Source organism: Tripterygium wilfordii, chromosome 3, assembly GCF_013401445.1.
Source record: "Tripterygium wilfordii isolate XIE 37 chromosome 3, ASM1340144v1, whole genome shotgun sequence".
NCBI classification, from domain to species: Eukaryota; Viridiplantae; Streptophyta; class Magnoliopsida; order Celastrales; family Celastraceae; genus Tripterygium; species Tripterygium wilfordii.
Genome location: NC_052234.1, coordinates 9,380,258 through 9,401,980, shown reverse-complemented (window position 1 = coordinate 9,401,980; position 21,723 = coordinate 9,380,258). Strand labels below are relative to the sequence as shown.

At 33.3% G+C, this 21,723-nt stretch overlaps 1 protein-coding gene across 1 annotated transcript; it reads right to left on the bottom strand.

Annotated features, from left to right (window-relative positions):
• Positions 1-18,753: 18,753 nt before the first annotated feature.
• Positions 18,754-20,588, bottom strand: LOC119985742 (transcription factor ORG2-like). The gene is made up of 2 exons (XM_038830117.1): positions 20,245-20,588; positions 18,754-19,019 (listed from the first exon to the last, which is right to left on the bottom strand). The coding sequence occupies exons 1-2, from the start codon at positions 20,554-20,556 to the stop codon at positions 18,825-18,827; spliced, it is 507 nt and encodes a 168-aa protein (XP_038686045.1). The 5' UTR covers positions 20,557-20,588; the 3' UTR covers positions 18,754-18,824.
• Positions 20,589-21,723: the final 1,135 nt, after the last annotated feature.

Here is a 21,723-nt window from a genome sequence, read left to right as displayed (position 1 = left end):
ACACACACGCACACATGTATCTTGCTTTATATATATAAAAAATTCTTTTTCATGATTTATATATGCATGTGCTTTCCTTGTTTTATAAAGTCTCTTAGCAACTTTTTCAAACCCTTCATTTATTTAAGGTTGAATAATACTAATTGATCCAGAAGGCATTTTCATTTTCCTTTTTGGGTTCTACCTTAACTAGGTACAAAAAATACTAGCAGTAACATACCCATCTTCAATGTGTTAGTGTGTGTTTTGTGGGTTGTATACATATACAGTAATTAGTCATTCTTTAGTATGGACGTTCTCGAGATTTATATAATTAACCTCATTTACACCCCAATTTTCACTAAGTACACCCCAAAAACAAAAAAAAAAAAACCCTCATCTATACACACATGTTCTTGATCCTACCTTTTCCCTCCACGTTCTCTCTTTCTCCTTTTGCGCCATCATCTCCTTCTCAACCCTTCTTAACTGATCATCTCCTCCTTTCGTTTCTCAGTCTCTATTTGCAGCCATAATCATGACGACCAACACCGCAGCCGATGCCAAAGCCAGTGAAGACCTGACCAACTTTCAGATTAAACAGATTCTCTATTCTGATCCCTCGGACGGGATTTCTCTGACTTGTGACCACCGTGCTACCGCCACTGGCAGCTTTACTCTCCATTCTGCAATGCCCTTGCCTTTATAAAAGTTCGAAACTTTTTTTTTAAAACCTTCTCTTTAACTTTGTATATATGGCATATATGTATGGAGTCTGTGTCGTTTGTCATATATCATGTGTTATCTTTCTCTGAAGGCATGAGTTCGACTTCTTTCTCTACAGCCGCTCTCTTTCCTCGGAGGCTGAACTGCATCACGTCTAGGTTTTAACCCCAAACTCTCTCTTAAAGCTAGGGTTGAAGATGAATCTATTTTTTTTTTTGTTTTTTAATTTTCTTTAATCTCAACCGTTGGTGAGATCCAACGGTTGAGATTATGGGGTGCAGTTTGTAAAATTTTAAAAAAGAACAAAGTGGGGTGAACTCATAATTGTTATAATTTTAATTGTGGTTTATTTAGAGTGTGGTGTACTCAGTAAATAATGATGTGCAAATAAGGTTCATCTTAATTTTAAGCCCCTATTTGAGGCTAAAGTTGATTAAACAATCTTTAACCCAAAAATATATGAGGTTAAAGTTGATTAAACAATCATAAATCCTAAAATATTTGAGGCTAAAGTTGATTAAACAATCCTAAACCTTAAAATTCTAATCTTAAACCCAAAACACCAAAACCCAAACTCTAATATTTTTTGGTAACCGAAAATTTCCCAACCCAACATGTCCATCGGATAGTTAGGCCAACTCTAAACTTAGGTCACCAACCTAGTTCGCTCCACGTTGATGACAGATAAAACTGAATCGAAACCCGTGTGGGGAGAACGAGGCCAAAACTCACAAAGGAGAGTTAACTCCACAAGCGCCCCATGGGTCTTTGGCAAATGCAAGGAAATAACGTCCAAATTGTTGGGTGTGAGAGTTTAACTTGCGACCTTCCACATTTGTAAGGAGTTACCGCAGTTAATTTCACCATCCTAAACCCCTAAACCCTAAATCTGAATCCCTAAATCATAAATCAATTTTAATCATAGTCATTTGGTTAGATTTAGGGAGCTTAAAAGTAGAGTTACTTATATAAACCCGCTAAATATATATATATGTGTGTGTATATATGTGTGTGTGTGTGTGTGTATATAGAGAGAGAGAGAGAGACATGTTATGCTTTGCTTGAATGTGAAAGGCTGTGTATTTCAATGGAAAAACCAGTTGTGGAAATTTAATCAATATTGAGTTGGCTTTAATGTAAGCAAATCAACATGCCTCAACTATGTCTTTGGGCACGTATAAATATTCCATTTCATATTTACCAGCTAATTATCAAGCCCAAGAGTCTTAGAATTTTCAAGAATATATGTTTATATTGAATCCATTGTTGGTCTTCTATGCATGGTTGAAACGAAAATTTATAGAATTGCTTAGCTAGCTATTTCATATGGGAAGACCCTTTTACTAGGGTATCATCTAATTAAGTGAAACTAAAAATAGGGGAAAAGAAACGAAATAGAAAAAGAAGAAGATAGAAATGCTAATTGAAAACATATGATTTATATAATTTTATTCATTGATTGAAATGGCTAATAAACTCACTATATATACTAAGAAAGAAATTGAATAGTATCGGCCGGTTTAATTAACTATATAAAAATTTTACCACATCACCCAATTAATTTATATTCCATTTACAAAAGGTTTATTGATGTGAGACTAACATAAAATTAAATTAAATAAAAGGTTTATTTGCTTAATCGATCTTGTTGACAGGTGTTGCCTTTTGACATTTTACTTTTCTTACTAGAGAGATACATCGAACCGATTAATTAATGGATCATATAATACTGCGTAGGGGAATGGTTCTGCTCAAGTAGTATCATTTTCATGGACCCATATTTTCTTCCTTTTATGTTTATTATTGTGACCTACTAATCTTGATTAGTTGATGCCAAATTTACCTACATACATTGATCCTTCTTTTTCCCACGTGTCTTTTTCCCTATTATTTTATAACGTGTAATTATTTGGCTTAGCTACCAGATTGGTAGGTCATGCTATTGATTTTGGTTTAATATGAAAAAAGAAGAAAGAGAAATCTAATTTTAAGTTCAAATTTACTGAAAAGAAATGGCGCTCTAATGATATATATATATATATATATATTCAGTGATTGTATAGTACTACGTCATCAGCTAACATGGTGCGCATCTGCCATTGAATACTCGACAACATGCACGGCACCTTTAATGTCAGTCAACAATCACTGAATATTTTCTTCATTCTCAAAGCACACACGCTACATGGCTATGACGACCACACTCTGAAGACTTTCCTCCGAAACGCACTTCCTCCCAGCGTTAATTTCTCCGTTCACCCATTCCATAGTCGCTCGATCCTCCACCTCCACCTCCACCTCCACCTTCTTGACCAAAGTTGCAGGCCGGATTGTGAGGGCAAGAAGCGTGAGGTGATTAGATTCTCGGGCATACCCTTCTCAAGGCTCTTAAGAACACCGCGCTAATAGACCCTGAGTGCCACCGTCTGGATGAGATCGATGGTTGCTCGTCCAAGGGCGAGGTCAGCATTGTCTAGGAGTGGCTCAATATACTGCCCCCTCGATCCCGCCAAGAGGAGAAAGTCCTCAAGACCAATTCCAATTGCCAGGTCGTGTTCTATCACGAACTTAAAGGTGCCACGTGTTGAGTATTCAGTAAAACATTCGCAACACGGCAGCTAATGACGTGATGCTAAGCAATCACTGAGTATTTTCTCATGTTTTATTGTCTCTTGTTAATTTTGTGATTTTCTTAACGGACAATATTGATCTGTAGTGTTTGATTTGAAATTTCTAACATTTCATTTTCTGAATCACAAATCCTTAATTTGGCCATCAAACAACTAATTCCTCTCTTAACAAGTTGTGAACATTCAATTCAATGTCTTCTTAATTTATGATATATGTTCACATCTTAATTAATTGGATACCTTGTGCAGGTAATAGAAAATATCGATTACAATTTCTACAATATTTCTTTTCTATTATATAATATTGTACGCACAATATTTTCTATCCCAACTATTGCCATGAATGAAAAAATGAAATTGGTAGCGATACGTTATTTTTTTTTTGATAAACCTCAGATATATTAACATGAAGTGAATAGAAAAAAAACAATAGGACATTAAAATGGATGGCCTGAGAGCAAATTATAAACAAAGAAAAAAAGAGAGAAACAAATAAACAGAGCAAAACAAATAAACGGAGACCGGCTAGCAGTGATGTGCTATAATAATCTAGCCTCAACTGGAAAAACAGAGCGCATGCGCTTCGTGTTAATGAATCCCTGGTAGGGATATGCTTTTGATTACCATTTAATCAATCCTCGATATTACTTGGCTTTGGCTCGCAAAATTGTTTGATTTGATCGAGTAGTGAAAGAGATGAAACTCTAGTACTTAATTCTGCAAAAAAAAATAAATTGTGGGTCTTTCAAAACATGGAACTATATAGCCCTCATTGGAAGAATAATAACAAATACTAACAAAGAAAAAGGAGAATGACATGTAGGGTAATCAAAGACCAAACAAAATTAAATGTACATGGCTAAAAGCCAAGTCTAGTTTGCAAGGGGTGAAAAAAAAAACTCTCTCATTCTGTCTAACTTTTCTCTCTTCCTTCTCTCTGCAACCACCTACCATCTCTTCTTTCAAGTTTGGAGAAGAGGAAACGGTGCTTTCTTTCACCTACTCCTCTCCCCCAACACTTTTTTTTTAATGTTTTTCTTTAATTGTTTCAATAATATGGGTAGATGGTGAGATTCTCCCCTGAATTTTCGTTTGAAAGATAGCTTAGTTTCAAGAACAGTGTATGATCGGATATCCTTTAGCATGTTACGGATTTCAAGCTTCAAGTTCAAGTACCGATAGACATATGCTTTCAATGGATCTTGATCTAGATTTACTTTTAGATCTGTCTGGTGGATTGCTCAAATGGCCAGATTTGTTTCGCTCAAGTTTTTTTTTTTTTTTTTTATTTAATCCGACATAGTCCGGTGTACTCTAATTGTTTTTCTTACTAGGTTAAATCCCGGTGTCATTTATAATATGGTGTTTTATCGGTGAAGTCGAGTCTTTGTTTGAAATTCTCAGACGTAATCTATCTTTTTTTAGTGATTCGAGCTAGTGCCATGGGCCTCACAATCTTTTTGCCAAAGTTATTAGGTAAATGTGATCGTCTTAAAAAAAAAAGGCAAAACAAAATTAAAATTTAATTAAGTTGGTCTTTTTGTAGTGTGTCTATATATAAATATATGCAGAATTGAAGGTGCATGCATCTGCAAGGCCGAGTCAATCGGTGGTGTATGTTTTTTAGATTTTAATAGCTTTATTTTGTTGGGTAGTATGGAGTGAGTGAGTGGATTATTGTAAGGCTAGATATTTCTTAAAATTTCCAAGTTGACCAATTCTATATAGGAGGATCTAGCAGTTTCTTTGGATTCTCTTCCACACACCACCTAGTCGATACTTGTCTTTCTTGATTTGGTTCTCATGTATATGCCTTAAAACCCGACCATCACCATATATCCCGGGCGGCTGTATGTCTTTAGAACAAGAAAACACACACACACACACACACATATGTTTATGATATAATTATATATGGTACCATGCATCCCCCATTATACATGAGAGTTGAGAATGAAGGACACACGGACACCACCACGTGGGTGCAGAATTAGAGTGAGACTACCAATCCAATTTACTTAACGGAGATAGTTAGATATCATGCATATTCTAGCCTCTATAGATATACCTTAATATTGTTCGATAATTACACTTGCTTCTCAGGTTCAATCGTATGATGTAGCTATTAATTATATGTCCAAAGAATTGAATGAAAAGTAAGTAATTATGTTACAAGTTGTTTATCTCCTTGTTCTTGACTTTTTTTTAAAATTTACTTCAAAAACCTTAATTTCCCATAAAATAATTAATTCTTTACGGCCACATACTATATATGTTCATATTTCATGTAAATTTTAATTCGGATTATTTGGATTTTGGACCATGTATGTGTGGTGTTTTCTGGATCGGAGCAACATTCTTTTAATTTTATTTTTAAAAATTCATGTTTCGTTTATTATTATTAGAGAAAAAGACTAGCTAATTATTTTTGTCAAAATAAAAAAGAAAAATAAAACATTTAATTATGATTTTAGTACACTTGTGATGGTAATTCGTTTCCATATATGCATGTATAATTGTCTAAAAAATATATCCATTTTTGCAACATAAAAAAGTAGTAGTAGTAGTAATAGTAAACTAGTATATATTAGTATAAGACTAGTTGGACTTGTTAATTACACCACCATGCACAAACAACTTGTAGAGAAAATTAATTAATCATACCTAGCTATAATTAATTATATAGTTTTGAGCACTGCCCACTGGATCCCCTCTAATACTTGGCTTTTTCTGTGTACTGAATTCAATCATGATTTAATTTGAACAATAATAATAACGGTTTTTGGTTTTTTTATATTGTTGGTGTCCACAGTTGGGCTAATGTGCTTGAGAAAGTCAGTCCACTTTTTGGAATTTTATTTTTGGTACTAAGTCTCTTTTTCTTCTGAATACATTGCATCCCTGTCTGTCTCGGTCCTCTCGGACAAAGCAGGAATCTTGTGCTTCTATGGTTGTCAACCCACCATTTGATCCTACTTGTATTTTTTCTAATAGTTATTATCCAACTTGATTATTCTTTATCATTCTTTGGTTCCTTCTATATATGATTACTTTGCTTTAATGTTGTTAAAGAGAAATGATAGAGTAGTACAATTTGGGGACTTTAATTAATTTCTTAATGCGGTAAAAATAAAAAGGCAAGCAGTTTAAATTTCAAGTTACAAAAGGTAAGTTAAATAAATAATGACAATATGTTTGTGGATTGTATTAGTTTGGAGGGTATAATCTTTTCTTCTCTTTTCCTTTTTTGGTCATAAAGATTCATCACAATCGACCCCATCATCCCAAAAGAAATGGCTAACGGATAGGGTGATCATTCAGTGTAAAACTCATTTTAGGATAAATGAGCCAGATAACAAGTATAGATAGACTGACTTTTTGAGAAGTATAAAGTCTTGTATGTTATATTTTCATGTATGAAAACAATAAAATAATTTATACATTTGTGTCTATATTATATGACCATATGTAAATATTTGTATGTGTACATTTTTTTAATAAGCCAAATTCAACTTTCAAAGTACTTACAATGTTAAGAACAAACATTTATAGTAGTATTTTTTTTATGTTAGATAAGGAGGCCCTCTAGCTTACGAGCCAATTACTTGTCAAGTTAAGCCTTTTCACTAAATGAGTTGAAAAGAGACTCAAGCTCAGCTCATTTATTAAACGGGTCAGGCTAGCTTGCACCGAGACCTTAATGGAGGTACTGGCAAGGAGCTCACAAATAACTTGTCAATCTCGGCCGTGAGTTGAAAGGACACTCAATCTCAGCTCATTTTAATGAAGAGGACCCAGAATGAGAAATGCATGACAGTTGGCATAATAGCATTGAGAAGAAACTGTAATAAAATTAAAGGTAAATTAAGCTTTAAGAAATTGAAAATCAAAGTATGATTATTATATATACCTGGCATGCAAAATAACCTTAATTAATTGGAAGTCGTCCGGTGAGAAAGCATATATAGTGGCCATATGTACAGACATCAATAGCAAAACTTTCCAAATTCTCGACTTTTTCTACCGCAATTAATGACAAAAATCTGCCCTTGCCTTCATTTTTGACCGAATTGTCCCCAATTAAAAATTAATATAAAAAATAAAAAGCAAACATAAAATATATATATATATATATATATATATATATATATATATATATATCTTTGGAACTTTTATGTCAGGATTCAATAGATAGCAAGAATTTGTATTTTGCATATCTTAGAAGAAAAATGTTCAATTCAACATTTGATCAAAATCAATTCAAAATATTAATGAATTAAAAAAAATTTATTTTTAATTTTAGAATATACATTAGGAAAAAAAATTAAAAAAAAACCCTAACCTTTCTACTAGAGTAATCCATGTTAATCCATAGCTGATCATCAATGTTTTCATGAATCGATCCAAACAGAGTAAAAATGGATATATGTACATGATAAAGAAATAAAAAGAACCAAGTAATTCTTCATTTACCCTAAATCCACTGAAAAATTTTTTGGGATATTTTCGGCAAGAATCAAAATATATTAACCAAAAAAATACAAGGAAATTTGATAAAATATATATGAAAATACAGAGAAAACTAATTACGACTCCGATGAGAGGCTTCAAACGGCGGAGGCGGTGGCCACTTGCGGTGGTTGTGAGGAAGAGAAGGCCAAGAAGAATAAAAGAGCCATGATAAGCACTGGAACCATCAGTAACAGAGAAGGCGGTGGAGAAAGCGGAGGCAGCACCAGCGGCAGCAGGAGTAGAGACGCCGTGAGAAGAACCATAACCACGATCATAAATCTAATGCCGATCAACATAGAATTTTGTAGACAGTAGTAATATTGTTGTTAGATCTTCTGAAGCTTTATGATCATGATCTGGATCAATCACCATCATCATTCATTGACCCTCCCTCCAATATTGATCGATGATTGCTCTTCTTCATTTTTTTCGCGGTGGGTCAAGGGGGAGGGGGGGGGGGGTACGTCTTGGAAAACGCAGTAATCATATAATGTATGTATGTATATACAGAGAAGAAAGAGATTGATTGAGACTTTATGGGTCAAGGGGCTGGATTGGCCCACTTGGAAACTCAGACCCATTCCCATGTCTTGATTCAACTCACTCACCTCGACATTAGAAGCTAGTGGGTCCATGTAGTGTTTTTTGTTTGAAAATGTATAAATATTATTATATTAAGTTATCTAATAAATTAGGTAATAAAGACCCGTAGATATTTGTGTCACCATAAATATGGAGTACAACCAAAAGTATTAGAAAAACAAAAACAAAGAAACACAAAGACGATCATCGTTGAACACTCCTAACGATATCGTATTACACAGGATATCGTCGAACGATTCCGTACTCCAATTGATATACATCGAGTAACAAAGACTGAACAAAAAAAATCACATGAATTACACTTGGATCTACATTAAAGATCTTGACTTCTTCTTTAACAAGAGAGGTCGATTTCCCTCAGATCTAAGCATCTCATCACTGGAAATCAAGTATATATCCCTGGAGCACACCAAAAATGTCGATGTAGTTAACCTTAATTGTTTGTGTTGATTTTTTTAATTTTCTTTCCTGTTTGACCAAGATTCATGAACTTTTGGTACATATTAATCTGGAATATTCATATCGTCTCACTTAGAGTAATATTTTTGTGGACATGCACTGAGCTTTGACCAAATTTACTTTGTCGTCAAGTGAAAAATTTCTGTACGTGTAAATCTAACGACCTTGGTTTAATCCATATTGAATGTCGAAAGGGTAATCTTGTATAGTCTTCTTATCGGTTAAAAAAAATTAATTAGACTTTGCAGCAAAATACTTATCAAAACTGGATTCGAAAATGACATGTAGCCCATCAGTTTGGGAGCCCAACAGGTTTATTCCATTGATTTAATCAATGAAATAGTTTTATTTTCACTCTTTTATCTTATAATTCATTGTCCAAAATTTATTGTTTAATATAGATTCTATTGTTTTTTAAACTACAGTCTAGAATTCATTGTTTTAGTTCTGAATTCATTTGTTTTTGAAATTTCACTGAAAAAAACAATGGAATTAAGATTTACCCGATAAAACTCAACGACAATGGATCTTGTTAAAAAGAGTTTTATGCACTAATTCTGAATATGTAATCTTTTTAAAAATCTAACATGTATTTTGAAAGTTAAACCGTTTTAAAATTTCGTTTGAGAGACTTGAACTCCCATGAGCTATCACTATATGAGCTACCTAGCACTATTGAGCCGGATTTGACATTAGAAAAATATATGATATTTGAATGGTGGGTTCTACCAAAACCAAATCTTATTGTGTCAATTGCCACACGTACGTGTGTGCACGTAAGCGTGTCATTGACAGGGAACGCGATGTATGACTGGGTACAATGCACCTCTCTTTTTCTCTTGGAAATTTGAACAATTTGATGTACCAAACAATAATAATATATAAATATTTTAAACAATTAATGATGTTGATTTAAATTAGTGCCAATTAATACATAACCTCAAATATTTTAATTTTAAATTCTTGTCTTTTTCTCCTCATAAATGTGTAGCTACTGAGTAGTACTGGCCGGCATATGCAGCACATTACAAGAAACCCAATTACAGCAGATGTAATTTTACATCTTTGAAATTCAAACAGAAACCCAATTACACCGGATTACAAAACTTGATAACAATAGATAACAAAATTAAGGAACATTACAAGAAACATCTCTAGTTTTAGTAATGATGATTTAAAAAAAGGAAAAAAAAAAGAAAGGCAAAGTATGAAAATGTGGCTAAGTAACTAATGTTGAAGCAATTAATATTATTCAAAAGGGGGAACGTGGTGTGTAAGGCTAGTAAAGGTACAGCTTATCATGGGATCGACCCACAATCTATAATACTCCATAAGGGATTTTCAACTGTGGGGTCGGAAACTAATAATAATAATTAATGCACACATAGGATATTTCACTATCTATGGATCCCAGGTTCATGTCATGTGAAATTGTCCGAGGTTGATGGATATTGTTTCTTGAAAGACCGAGGAGATCGATTTAAGATTTGTTTTTGTGTTCCTCGTGCGGTTTGTAACAATTAATAAACTCTCTACAGCTCTCAATATTCCAAGTACTACATTTGAAAATATTATCTATATATAATCGTTAATTAAAGCTTTAAAATTAAAAGGAGTATATATTCATTGAAAATTGACATGAAATAATTAATGTGTACATGAACACATATATGCATGGACTGCTTTGGCTTGCCCTTATATTATAAATGGAACGATATTTTTTAGTAGGTTTGCATTAAATATATATCCGTACAAATTGAAAACGGAAGTTTAGAGAAAGTTTATGACATTCTCATGTTGTCATGTCATTTTAAAGAGTATTTAATATATTGTTGCGTGTCAAAGTTTAATTTAATTATTTGTGTAGGATAATCACATTATCATTTTGTCTTTTTTATCATTAATCTTTATAAATTCATATATAGTCTTCATATATACAGGTACATTGATAAAAGATTCAAAGTCATCTATAATAAATTTTAATGGATCATTAAAGTTAATAAATATAGAGAATGCATTCACCTATGAGAAATATAAAGACTAATTTGTACGCATTTATGACTCTTTGATGGATTAATGAATAATCTCGGTTGATCAAAATCATGTATCACAAATATAAATGTACCATTAAAGTTAATGTATTAGATTCATCATACTTAATATAGAGAATACATTCATCTTACACGAAAAATAAGTGTTTTGTATGCATTTATGGCACTTTGATGGGTTCATGTACAATCTCCCTTTATACATTGGGGTACGATGATCAAAGTCATGTATCATAAATGATAATCTACATTAAACTTAGTATATCGCATTAATCAAAATAAAATATAGAGGATACATTGACCTTAGACGACCATACGGGTTTTGTACCTATTTATGACTCTCCGATGGTTTGAGTTACTTTAGTAATTATATAGAAGACTCCAGGTCTCTCTCTACTCAAGCAATTTTATCACTCATATCAAACATGAGAGCATGAAAAATTAACGAGATTGAATAATTTGATTGCTTAAGATTGGTAAGTGTATGAGTTGCTTTTTAAGAAATGTTGTTGAACTATCTTGATAATAGTTTTAACAGCCTATATATTTCATAATATAAATTTCAACATAAAAGAAATATATATTAAAAATACAATACATCTATGTCTGAACAACGAACCTTTGGGGGCTAAAATCATAGAGAAGCCAAAGGTTTTCTCTCTCGTTTGCTCTATGTAGAAACTAAAGGAGAAAGTTTCAAGTCTTTCCCTGTTGTCATCTAATAGAGAAGTTCAATTCTTGTCAATTCATGGAAGATATGATATCCCATTGGCAAAGTTTCACTTTAACGGATCAAGAGGAATAGTTGCTCATTTATGATGATACCCACCTGAATTTCCTTCAAGAAAAGATGGAGGTTAGTCTTATTGGTCAATTGTTATTTGATCATTCTATTTCAAAGGAAATAGCGAGTAAAAAGTTCAGAGAACTTTGGTTGCCCTTCGCCGCTTGTATCACTGGATTCACTAGACTACCCAAGTTGTCAATTCCATAACTATCAATCCTACGATCCATGGCAGTTGCCCCATCGCTAAGATCCAGGGCAGTTGCCAATCAACGGTGTCATTCATCTTAGGCAGCAACTTCATCGGCCCCTCCGAACATCGTTTAGAGTAGTGTGGATTAGTCAATTTCTACAGTGGGTACCACAGTGGGTACCAAGTCCATAACTGTCAATCCTCGGGATGAGGGAGCGGGTAAGTGCAAGGTTGACGTTGTTAATGTTAATAACTGTCCACCTAGTAACCGCTTTTCTGAAGAATCGGTCCGGGCTTTTAGTCTTGTTGCATATGCTTATGAAGATCCATCTAATGTTTGTTTGTTTATATTTTCTCTGATGAGATGCTTACCAAGAGGAGTTTTGCTATGAATGTTAGTCCTGTGTATAAAATATTTCGATTCCTTTTTAATGAAGGTTTTAGGGTAATGATGCCCTTTCAAAAAAAAACAACGAATCTTTAATGACACCCGAGTCATTAATTGGGTTGTGTGTATCACCCTAATAATCAAGGTTTGAATCCTCCCTTCCCCGTTTTAAAAGAAAAAAAAACACAACGAACCTTTAAGGTACACATAAGATTCTAACATTACATACTCAGACAAAAAAATATACGAACCTTTAGTGTACATAATATTCTAATATTACATACAGGAAAAAAAACTAAATTCTAAACGTAACAAATAACGCTCAAAGCGTGGGTATACAATTAGTGTATATATATATAAGAAACGAAGAGCAAATAAATCAAACTTTAATGGCAAATAGAAAAGACAAATTGACAAATTGATAGTAAGATCATTCCGTGTCAACTAAAACCATTGAAGAAGGGGGACAAAGAGGGAAAAAAAATGAGGCATTTAATTAATTATCAGTGTACTTATTTCCTGGAAATCAAAATTGAGATAAAACAGGTGGTTCTTCTGCACAGACTTGTTCATTCAAATAGAAATTCTAACCTAAAATCAAGTCATGGACTGGGACAACATGAATTTTATTAGAACAAAAGAACAATAATACAGTGTTTTTTTTATATATACAGCAGATGGACCAAAATTAATCTTAGAGTTCAACATCTCCATCATACATTCATACATATCATTGTGTTGAAACAAAAATTGATATATACCATCAAACTGGTGTTGCCGATGCCTTACTTGTCTGAGGTAGTCTTGATGAAGAGAAGGCCAGCGAGACAAGGAGGGTCATGATCAAGGGTGGTACGAACAGTAGGATCATCGGCGGCGGCGGCAGTGGCGGCAACACCAGCGGCAACACTAGGAGGAATACAGTCAACACAAGCATCACCATCATCCACCTCAAGCTGAAATACTCCTTTAACATGCAATAATATATAAATGTATCAGCAAAGCAAACATGTAGGAAAAAACACAAGACCCAGAAAAATTAGTTCCCAAGGCAGATCGAGGGATCAGAGGATTTCACGCTTATTTCTCGTCTTTCTCCATTGGTTAATGCATGAACTATGGGAAATTTGGTGGTGTTTTCTTCCAGGGGGACTTGATTGGAACAATATGATATCTTGTTGACATATATATGAGAGAGAAAGAGAGAAAAAGAAGGAGAGAGAGATAGAGATTTGGTCAAAAATTAAAGGTAGGGATGTATAGGAAAGTTTGATTATATGTCATCATGCCTATATATGTCTCGGTTCAACTAACCCCCCTCATCTACATCCATACTTATAGACGGTGATCAATATCTTTATCTTTGTTGAATTTAATCTAGGTTTTTCTATATAATTTCCTATTCTTCTTTTTCTATTTCAACTACTTAATTTTTATCCTGAAATTTATTATGTAAACTGCAATGCATTGTATTCAGACACAGGCGCAGAAACCAAAAAAAAAATGTATATATAAGCTCAAATTAGTTTCTGATTATATGCTATTAGAATATATATTGAATCACCTAATTATACATTTACGATCATCAGTAAAATTACTGGGTTAGCGACCAATCAAAAATGTTAGAGATCCCAGTAAATGGGATCCCAATCATCCAAATAATTCATCTTGTCCCTTGATTGATGTAAGTGTAGTGGTCTATAAAATATGATGATTGAATCAGAGAGTGACATGTTACTCACTGGGATGACTGAGATCCTTATCACTTCCGGTGACCAATTGAACTTGAGTCAACAAAACGTGGGGGGTGCAGGTTCATGGTTACCATTTCAAGTTAAAAAACAAAGAAAAAATTCGGAAGAGAGAGAAGAAACGGCTACTTATTTAATTTACCAATAAAAAACTCATGCAATTGTAAGGTCGATTTCATTTTCGCTTACCGTACGTGCTTGAATTTCAATTTCAATGCATGCACATATCACTCTCAAACAAAGTCTAGTACGTTTTTAATTTTTTACATCTTGAGAAACTTCGTGTGGATTGTTTGGTTAAAAGAGCCACTCCACTAGTCCACCATGACTAAAACACACATGCATGAATAACAACAAAAAAATTTCCATTTGTTAGGTTAATTTCTAGAATTCGTATTTATATTGGTACTATATTTGTATATTTAGTGATTCTAGAAATATAAGTGGTTCTGAATCTAGGTTAAATGTATCTATAATAGAAGTCATTCCAGTTTTCCTACAGTTTTAATCACAGACATTCAATCTATTTACCACAGATTAAATGTGTATGATTAAAATTATAGAAAAATTACAATCACTGCTATTACAGGGTCCTCGTCTGCCCGAATCTGATCATTGGTTTTTTCGGTGACATGATCAGGTATGGATTATGGACGGCCAGATCCGTGTTGTCCACTGCAATCTAAAAAGACCTACTCCCATGGAATCTAGGCCATCCAACACAATAGCTTGCGGGGTGTTATGTTTGTGCGCCGGAAACCCGACACGTCAGGCGACATGGGGCAACAGATGGCCCACAGAGTATGATAACAAACAACGACCGCTTTGATGGTTTGACCGCTTTGTACGCAATACAATGCATCTCTTTATTATTTATCTCCTTTTTGTATGCAAGTTTAAGGGGATGATTTCGGCCACAATCAGTCGTTTTCACTCCCAAATTCTATTACAAAATAAATTACAAACTAAAATATTTCTAACCAACTTTTGTTGATTTTTTTTTTTGCTTCAATTCGGGTGATTCTTCTTATTCTTCTTCACGGTTTGTCCAAAAAATTCTCAACATATAAATACATATACAAGCGTGCGTGCGTGTGTGTTTTACACATGTGCGTTAGATTTGGCCCCACATATTAATCTTTGTTAATATATATAGAAAATTTCAATTGTTAATCATCAACGATACGTTTTTCCGAAGGAAAACATCCCATAATAACTTTGCAGTTAAGCGTGTTTATGTTAGAACACTATTGAGATGAGTGACCTCTTGTGAAGATAAAGTCACGCAAATTCTATGTATCTATTGTTGATGTGTATTGGGTTATAAATTCTTAATATAAATACACTATATATTCTTAAAAAAGAGGAAAAAAAGAAGAAGAAGTAATAGCGTTTATTGAAATTAATGAGTTGAAATTGTAATCCAACTTATGATGTTGATGGTAGGTAGATATTTTTTTTTCCATTAGTTCATGCATCTGGGTCCTTCAAAAGAAATAATTTGGGGGGGGGTCATGCTATGCTTACCTAATTATAGAAATATTAATTACTGAGATGTTGGCTAGCAAAGAAAAGTAAAATGTGGTGCAAATTGGTTCAAATTAATGAATTTTATTAATACTAGCTTCTAAAGGCATAGTACCGTTTTCTGTTAGTTCATGTATCTGGGTTCTTTAAAAGCAATTCACAAGTCATGCATATTTAAAACAAACAGTGAGTATAAGCTGTACCTAGCCATATGCCTAGCTAATTATGCCAAAACTGACTGATGCGACAAACTTGTTGGTGCTTCTTCATGGGTTGTTCTTATTCAAATTTGCAACTATGTATATATACATATCATGTGTTGATCAATTAGATTTGAAATTATTTAGTTTCACAAAAAAAAACAAATTCTATGGATTTTCCTATTATGAGATTTGAGAGACAAAAAGTGAAGGATAGAGACCAATATTTTTTTTTGAAAAGAGTCAACAATATTGAATTGTATTCATTCACCCAAAAAAATTAGGTAAGAGAATTTGGGGTCCAAAGACATTCGAGCCACTATAAAGACATGGATTACATCCCACAATATGAGAATTACATCAAAAGAAAAGGACAAACACCAGACATCGTTGGACGACATCTTATTGCGTTGAACTATTTCATAAAAACATCGGACTACAAACTACATCGAAATAAACCCGATTAGACTAAACAAACAAAAAAAAAATAACTTGAGCAAAGCATATCTGACAATTTACGCAATCCTCCAAACATATCTGAAAGTAGATTTAAAAACAGATCTACTGAAATCCTACATATCGATACTTGAACTTGAAATCCAAAACGTACTAATGGATCTCCAACATACACCACTCTTGAAACCAAGCTAACTCCCAAACGAAAAAATTTAAGAGAAAAATTCATCATATGCCCATATTATTAAAACAAAACTAAGAAAAGTATTAAAAAATGACTGGGGAGAGTCCAAACTTGATAAAGATCAATATTGTAAAAGCGGTTGAGGTTGACAATTAATTAATATTATGATGCAAAATTACGATAATTGAGTATCTCGAAATGTAAAATAATGCAAACATTTTGTAGAGTTGCAGGTGTTTAATTAGTAGTTAGAGTTAAAGAAAAATTGATGGTGTTAATTAATTAATCAGTTAATATATTTTTTTCCAATTTACTAAAATCAACTCCATAAGTAGCATAGTTTTTTTGTTTCGTGATTTGCACTTTATGATGACTTTTCACCTAGGTCATTCACTTTCATCCACAGTGATATTTGCCTAAATAACCACCAAATAAAAAGGGATTATATATCTATATATATATATATATATATATATGATCCTCATAATTCGGCCTACAAATCATTGATCATAAACGGACCTACAAATCATTGATCATAAACAGACGTAAAATTCACTTGACATTCTACATCATTGATTATAAACAGACGTAAAATTGGCTTAACATTCTACGATCCATATTAATATTAATTGTGGATCGTATTTTGAGTATCTCAAACGTTATTTATAATTAAAAATCCGAGATACAAATAGTGGCCCCCCTCCTTGACCTACCGGAAATTGGTCATGCAGAATCTGGTGAGCTTGAAATTTCTCTTGACTTTAGTATTTAGTTTCTCTCTTGGTCATAATGCCTTTTTTTTAGGGTATTATTGTCCATTCAAAGAACGAAAGGACATAAAATAACAAGAAACACAAATCCAATGAATGGAATCATGCATCATCTAGAAGGTCCTCTCTGCCAAAGTGGAAAAAAATATATCCAAATTGTCTCTCGACTATCATGTGGGCTGCGAATAGTCTCTCAAGAAAGAAATTTCATGAAAAGAAGTTCCACTAATCTTGCTAATGTAGTTTGGTAGGAATTTTAAGTATTTTAGTTAGTCCATGCACTTTTTTTTTGTAAACATATTAGTCTTCTGCATACTCAACTTTTGCCCAAAAAATAAAAAAGGAACTTAAAATATTTTACTAGTAACACATATTGGCTTGCTAATGTATCCCATTGATTGCTGCTTTCTATTTTTTACAAAGATATTTTTTTTCTTCTTTTCTACCATCTCAGGTCTTTGTGAAATAACTCCGATGAGGAGAAAAAAAAGATGTTAAGACAGCTTACTAGTTCAATAATATATTCTAAGATCCTTTTTTTAGTATTCCCATTTCGATACAAAAGATAGATAAAGAGACACATTAGATGCGTCATAAAAGATGTTAAGAGACCTTACTTGTCCAATAATACACTCTAAGATCCTTTTTAAGTATATTCTCATTTCGACGCAAGAGATAGATAAATAGACACATAACGAATGGACCTTCTTTTGTCTTTCTTTTCACTTTGATACCATTTGTTGGATTTTGTTGGGCCTCTAAGACATGAGTTGGATTTTTGTATGATAATCAAAACTAATAGCTGATTATTAATTTTTTTAATGTTTTTTATGTTCAGTTCTTGGTTATGCCCCTCGTTTTTTCTTTCAGTCTTTCGATATGGAATTACATATAGATGAGCCTATACCATGATAATTCCAATTTTGAATTAAAATAGGTGTCAAAAGCATATATATATATTAGCTCATACGAGCAAGAGAAGTGATTATGTTGTTTCATGTTCTCTATTCGGAGGCTGCCTAATTATTTTACAATCTCTTTGAAGACTCGTTGAATGATTGTTTCCCCTTGTAATTTTAGGCTTTTTGAGGCTGAACAACATGACGATTGATGCAGCTTTCATCTCAGTTTATCGAAGAAACATCAAATCTTATAGCTCTTCCAAGGCCCATTACGGCCCAAATCTTACACAGAACTTTTGGATATTTGGGCCTTCAAGATTGAGTTGAAGGCCCATTACGGCCCAAATCATGGAAACAGGTAGACACCCTTTTCACGCAATGATAAAAGCTTGTCACTCAAAATTGCACTCTCCAACTTATAACTTCTTTCCACCTGCATCAAACAAAATCACATCAAATTATAAGCAAACAATAACCCTAAAGCTATCAAGCTAAAAATTACATGAATGATTAATTAAAGCAACTAAAGTACCTGAAGATCTAAGTTATGGAAGATGATCATTCCTCCAAACGACTCAAAGGAACTAGCATTAATCAAAAGGAGGCCATCCTCTTCTAAGCTATGAATGATATGAGATATCGACAATGGGTTTCCATGCATTTTAGAAGCTGAAATTTGGACAACAACTTTTGTGTCACCAATCCTAGTTGCTTAAACTGCACAAGAGGAGGTATGATTTAATTTTCTCCTAAGTTTCTTTTCTTGATCATGATCAACTACTCGATCCGTGTGCCCCGATAATCTTGCACAAAGATCTTCTTTCTTTTGAACCAATCTCACAACTTCTTGTTGTAGTTCTGGTATGTACTTGGTCACACGAGCAACTGTGGCCGGTATGCTTAGTTTCTTTTGCAATTAATTGTTACTGATTTGGTTAGAATATGATATAAATGATGTTAAATGTCTTAACTTAATAAATTATAAATTTATTTGATTGAACGACAAAATAACACATTATAAGACTCCTATCAGAGTACGAGGTCTTGGGTTCAATTGGGTCACCATTTGACCCGCGAACCAAAGCTCGGGCTGACCCAAAATTATATTGGACGGGTCTGGGCTCCATTTCTGGGGCCAGGCTAAGCCCGACACCTCAGGCTAATTTTAGCCCAACCCGAGCCTGAAGCCCGGTCCAAGCCCGATTAGACAACATACATTATATATATATATATAATATGTATATATATATATATACATATACAGACAGTGCAGTGCAGTGAGCACTGTCTGTGTGTATATATATTACATATACACAGTCTGCGCATATATATATATATATATATATATATATATATATGAAAATTCTCAAGTAAGGGAAATAAAATGAGGGATCCATCTAACACCATTCATTATGTGTAAGTGTGACCCCCACTAGATGGATCCCGCATTTTAAATAAAGTACGGGATCCCGCACCTGAGAAGCCCTATATATATATATATACACACACACACATATTACAAATATATATGTATATGTAATATTTTTATATATATACATATACATATATATATATATTATATTTGCAATGTATGTGTGTGTATATATATATATATATATACACATAATACACATACATATATATAATACATATATATTACGCATATGCATATATATAATACATTTCCCTCAAAAAAAATACATATATAAATATTATATAGTCAAAAGTCAGGCCCGACCCGGCCCAAAGCCCGAGGCCCAAGCTGGGCATGGGCCTCATTTTGAGAGCCAAGCTCGGCCTAACCCAAAGCCCAATTCTCAAAATCGGGCTAAGGCTCGAGCCCGAAAAAACCGGCCCGGCTCGTCCGCCAACCCCTAGGTTCAAACCCTATACCTTCCATAATATGAACTTATTAACTCCCATTTATTTGAATTTCTCATATATTGGGTATCCATTGAGAAGTCTGGTCATATGTTTGGACTTATCCATTAACGGGCTTTGAATTTTCACGTGTTGGGCTATCGGATTATCCAACCCACACGTATGGGAAAGTGTTAGAATATAGTATAATATTGGATTAATGCGCTTAAATTAATGAATAAAACTATAACATTAAAATAAAAATTATATACCTTTTGATCATCAAAAGGAAGTAATGATCGTAGGGATGAATAAAAGCCGTTGATCTTTTTGCGGCGATGGCGTTCGCTGGCATTATGATTCAGCTTCTTACTGTTGTTGTTGGGGACTTGATGATCAACTGTGCCACAGGATGTGAAGGCATGAAGGGGCTCCGATGTTGGTTGCTGAGCAGGTGGTTGCGAGAGATAGTATTGATCATCAAGAAGAGACTGATGATCATCAGTGGTAGTTTCATGGCTTATCAGAGATTCCTCTAATAGCCATCCAAATGTTGAGAACACAGAAGGCGATAATGCTAACATATTATTGTTTTGGTTGATAGATAATGATATGAAACTATGTGTGCTAAATAGTAATTATGAAGTTGAGATGATCATGATGACATGAATATGTGTATATATATATACACACTAGTGCAACCATCACCAATGGAAATAAGTGATGTTTCATATATATTAATTTGATCTTAGGAATATTTTTTTTTTTGAGAAGATTGAGATAGGATTAAAATACAAAGATTAATGATGATAAATGAAAATGACATCTTACCTTCCTGATCCTTAGTAAGTGGGATAGGGACTCTAGTTCTTGACTCCAATTCTCCCCCAAAAGCATGTTAAATCATGAATTAAAATATGTTATCGAGTATTTTGATATTCATAATGCAAGAATATAGTTGATATATTTTGAAAAAAAAATTTATAAATCCCAAATTCTAAACCTTAAACATTAAAACCTAAATCCTAAACCCTAAACCCTAAACTCTAAACACTAATTTGTAACTCCTAAACTCTAATATTGCATTTTCAAAAAAATCATGATTTAACATGATTTTTGGGAGGGAATAGGAGCTAAAATTGGAGCATTGTATCCGGATATTAAGTATGTTTGGGAGCTTGCTGTATTAATTAGTTTATTAATTTGGCTATTTAATTTTTTATTAAAAAGTCTTTTAGAATTTTGAATTTTTTCCCCTTTCAAACACTAGATGTTGGTGCCACATGTAAGTTATTAGGGTTTTTATTTTTTAAAAAACTTAGAAGTCCATATCCGAAATAAATTCTGATAGAATGCATGACACAGCCGCAGTATTGCCTTGACAAGAGCCACAAAGAAAGGATTAATAAAAATTGGAGATTAGTTTTTTTTTTTTAAAAAAAAATCCTTCGAAACACGGCTTATGTCCTTTGCATGGCAGCACGAGCAAAAAGTAGGTTTGTTAGTAACATGCACTTGCCTTGCTTCCATGTCACTAGGAGTCGTGTAGTCTTCCCGTTTCTAGCTAGTGTCCTTTCCGTTGTTTTCAGACAATAACTAATTATATACATGCCGACATGACATCATGATGTGTGTGTGTGTATATATATATAATATTTGATCATTCGTCTGTTAAAAAATTCTTTTTTCTAACGGAAAATAATAATGTAAATGTATAGACAAATAAGTGGATTAGATATTAGAGAACTAAC

Coding starts and splice junctions, on each gene's coding strand:
- LOC119985742 (XM_038830117.1), bottom strand. CDS start 20,556: ATGTTAGCATTATCGCCTTCTGTGTTCTCAACATTTGGATGGCTATTA. Junction 19,020..20,244: donor TTCCTTTTGATGATCAAAAG/GTATATAATTTT, acceptor TAATTGCAAAAG/AAACTAAGCATACCGGCCAC.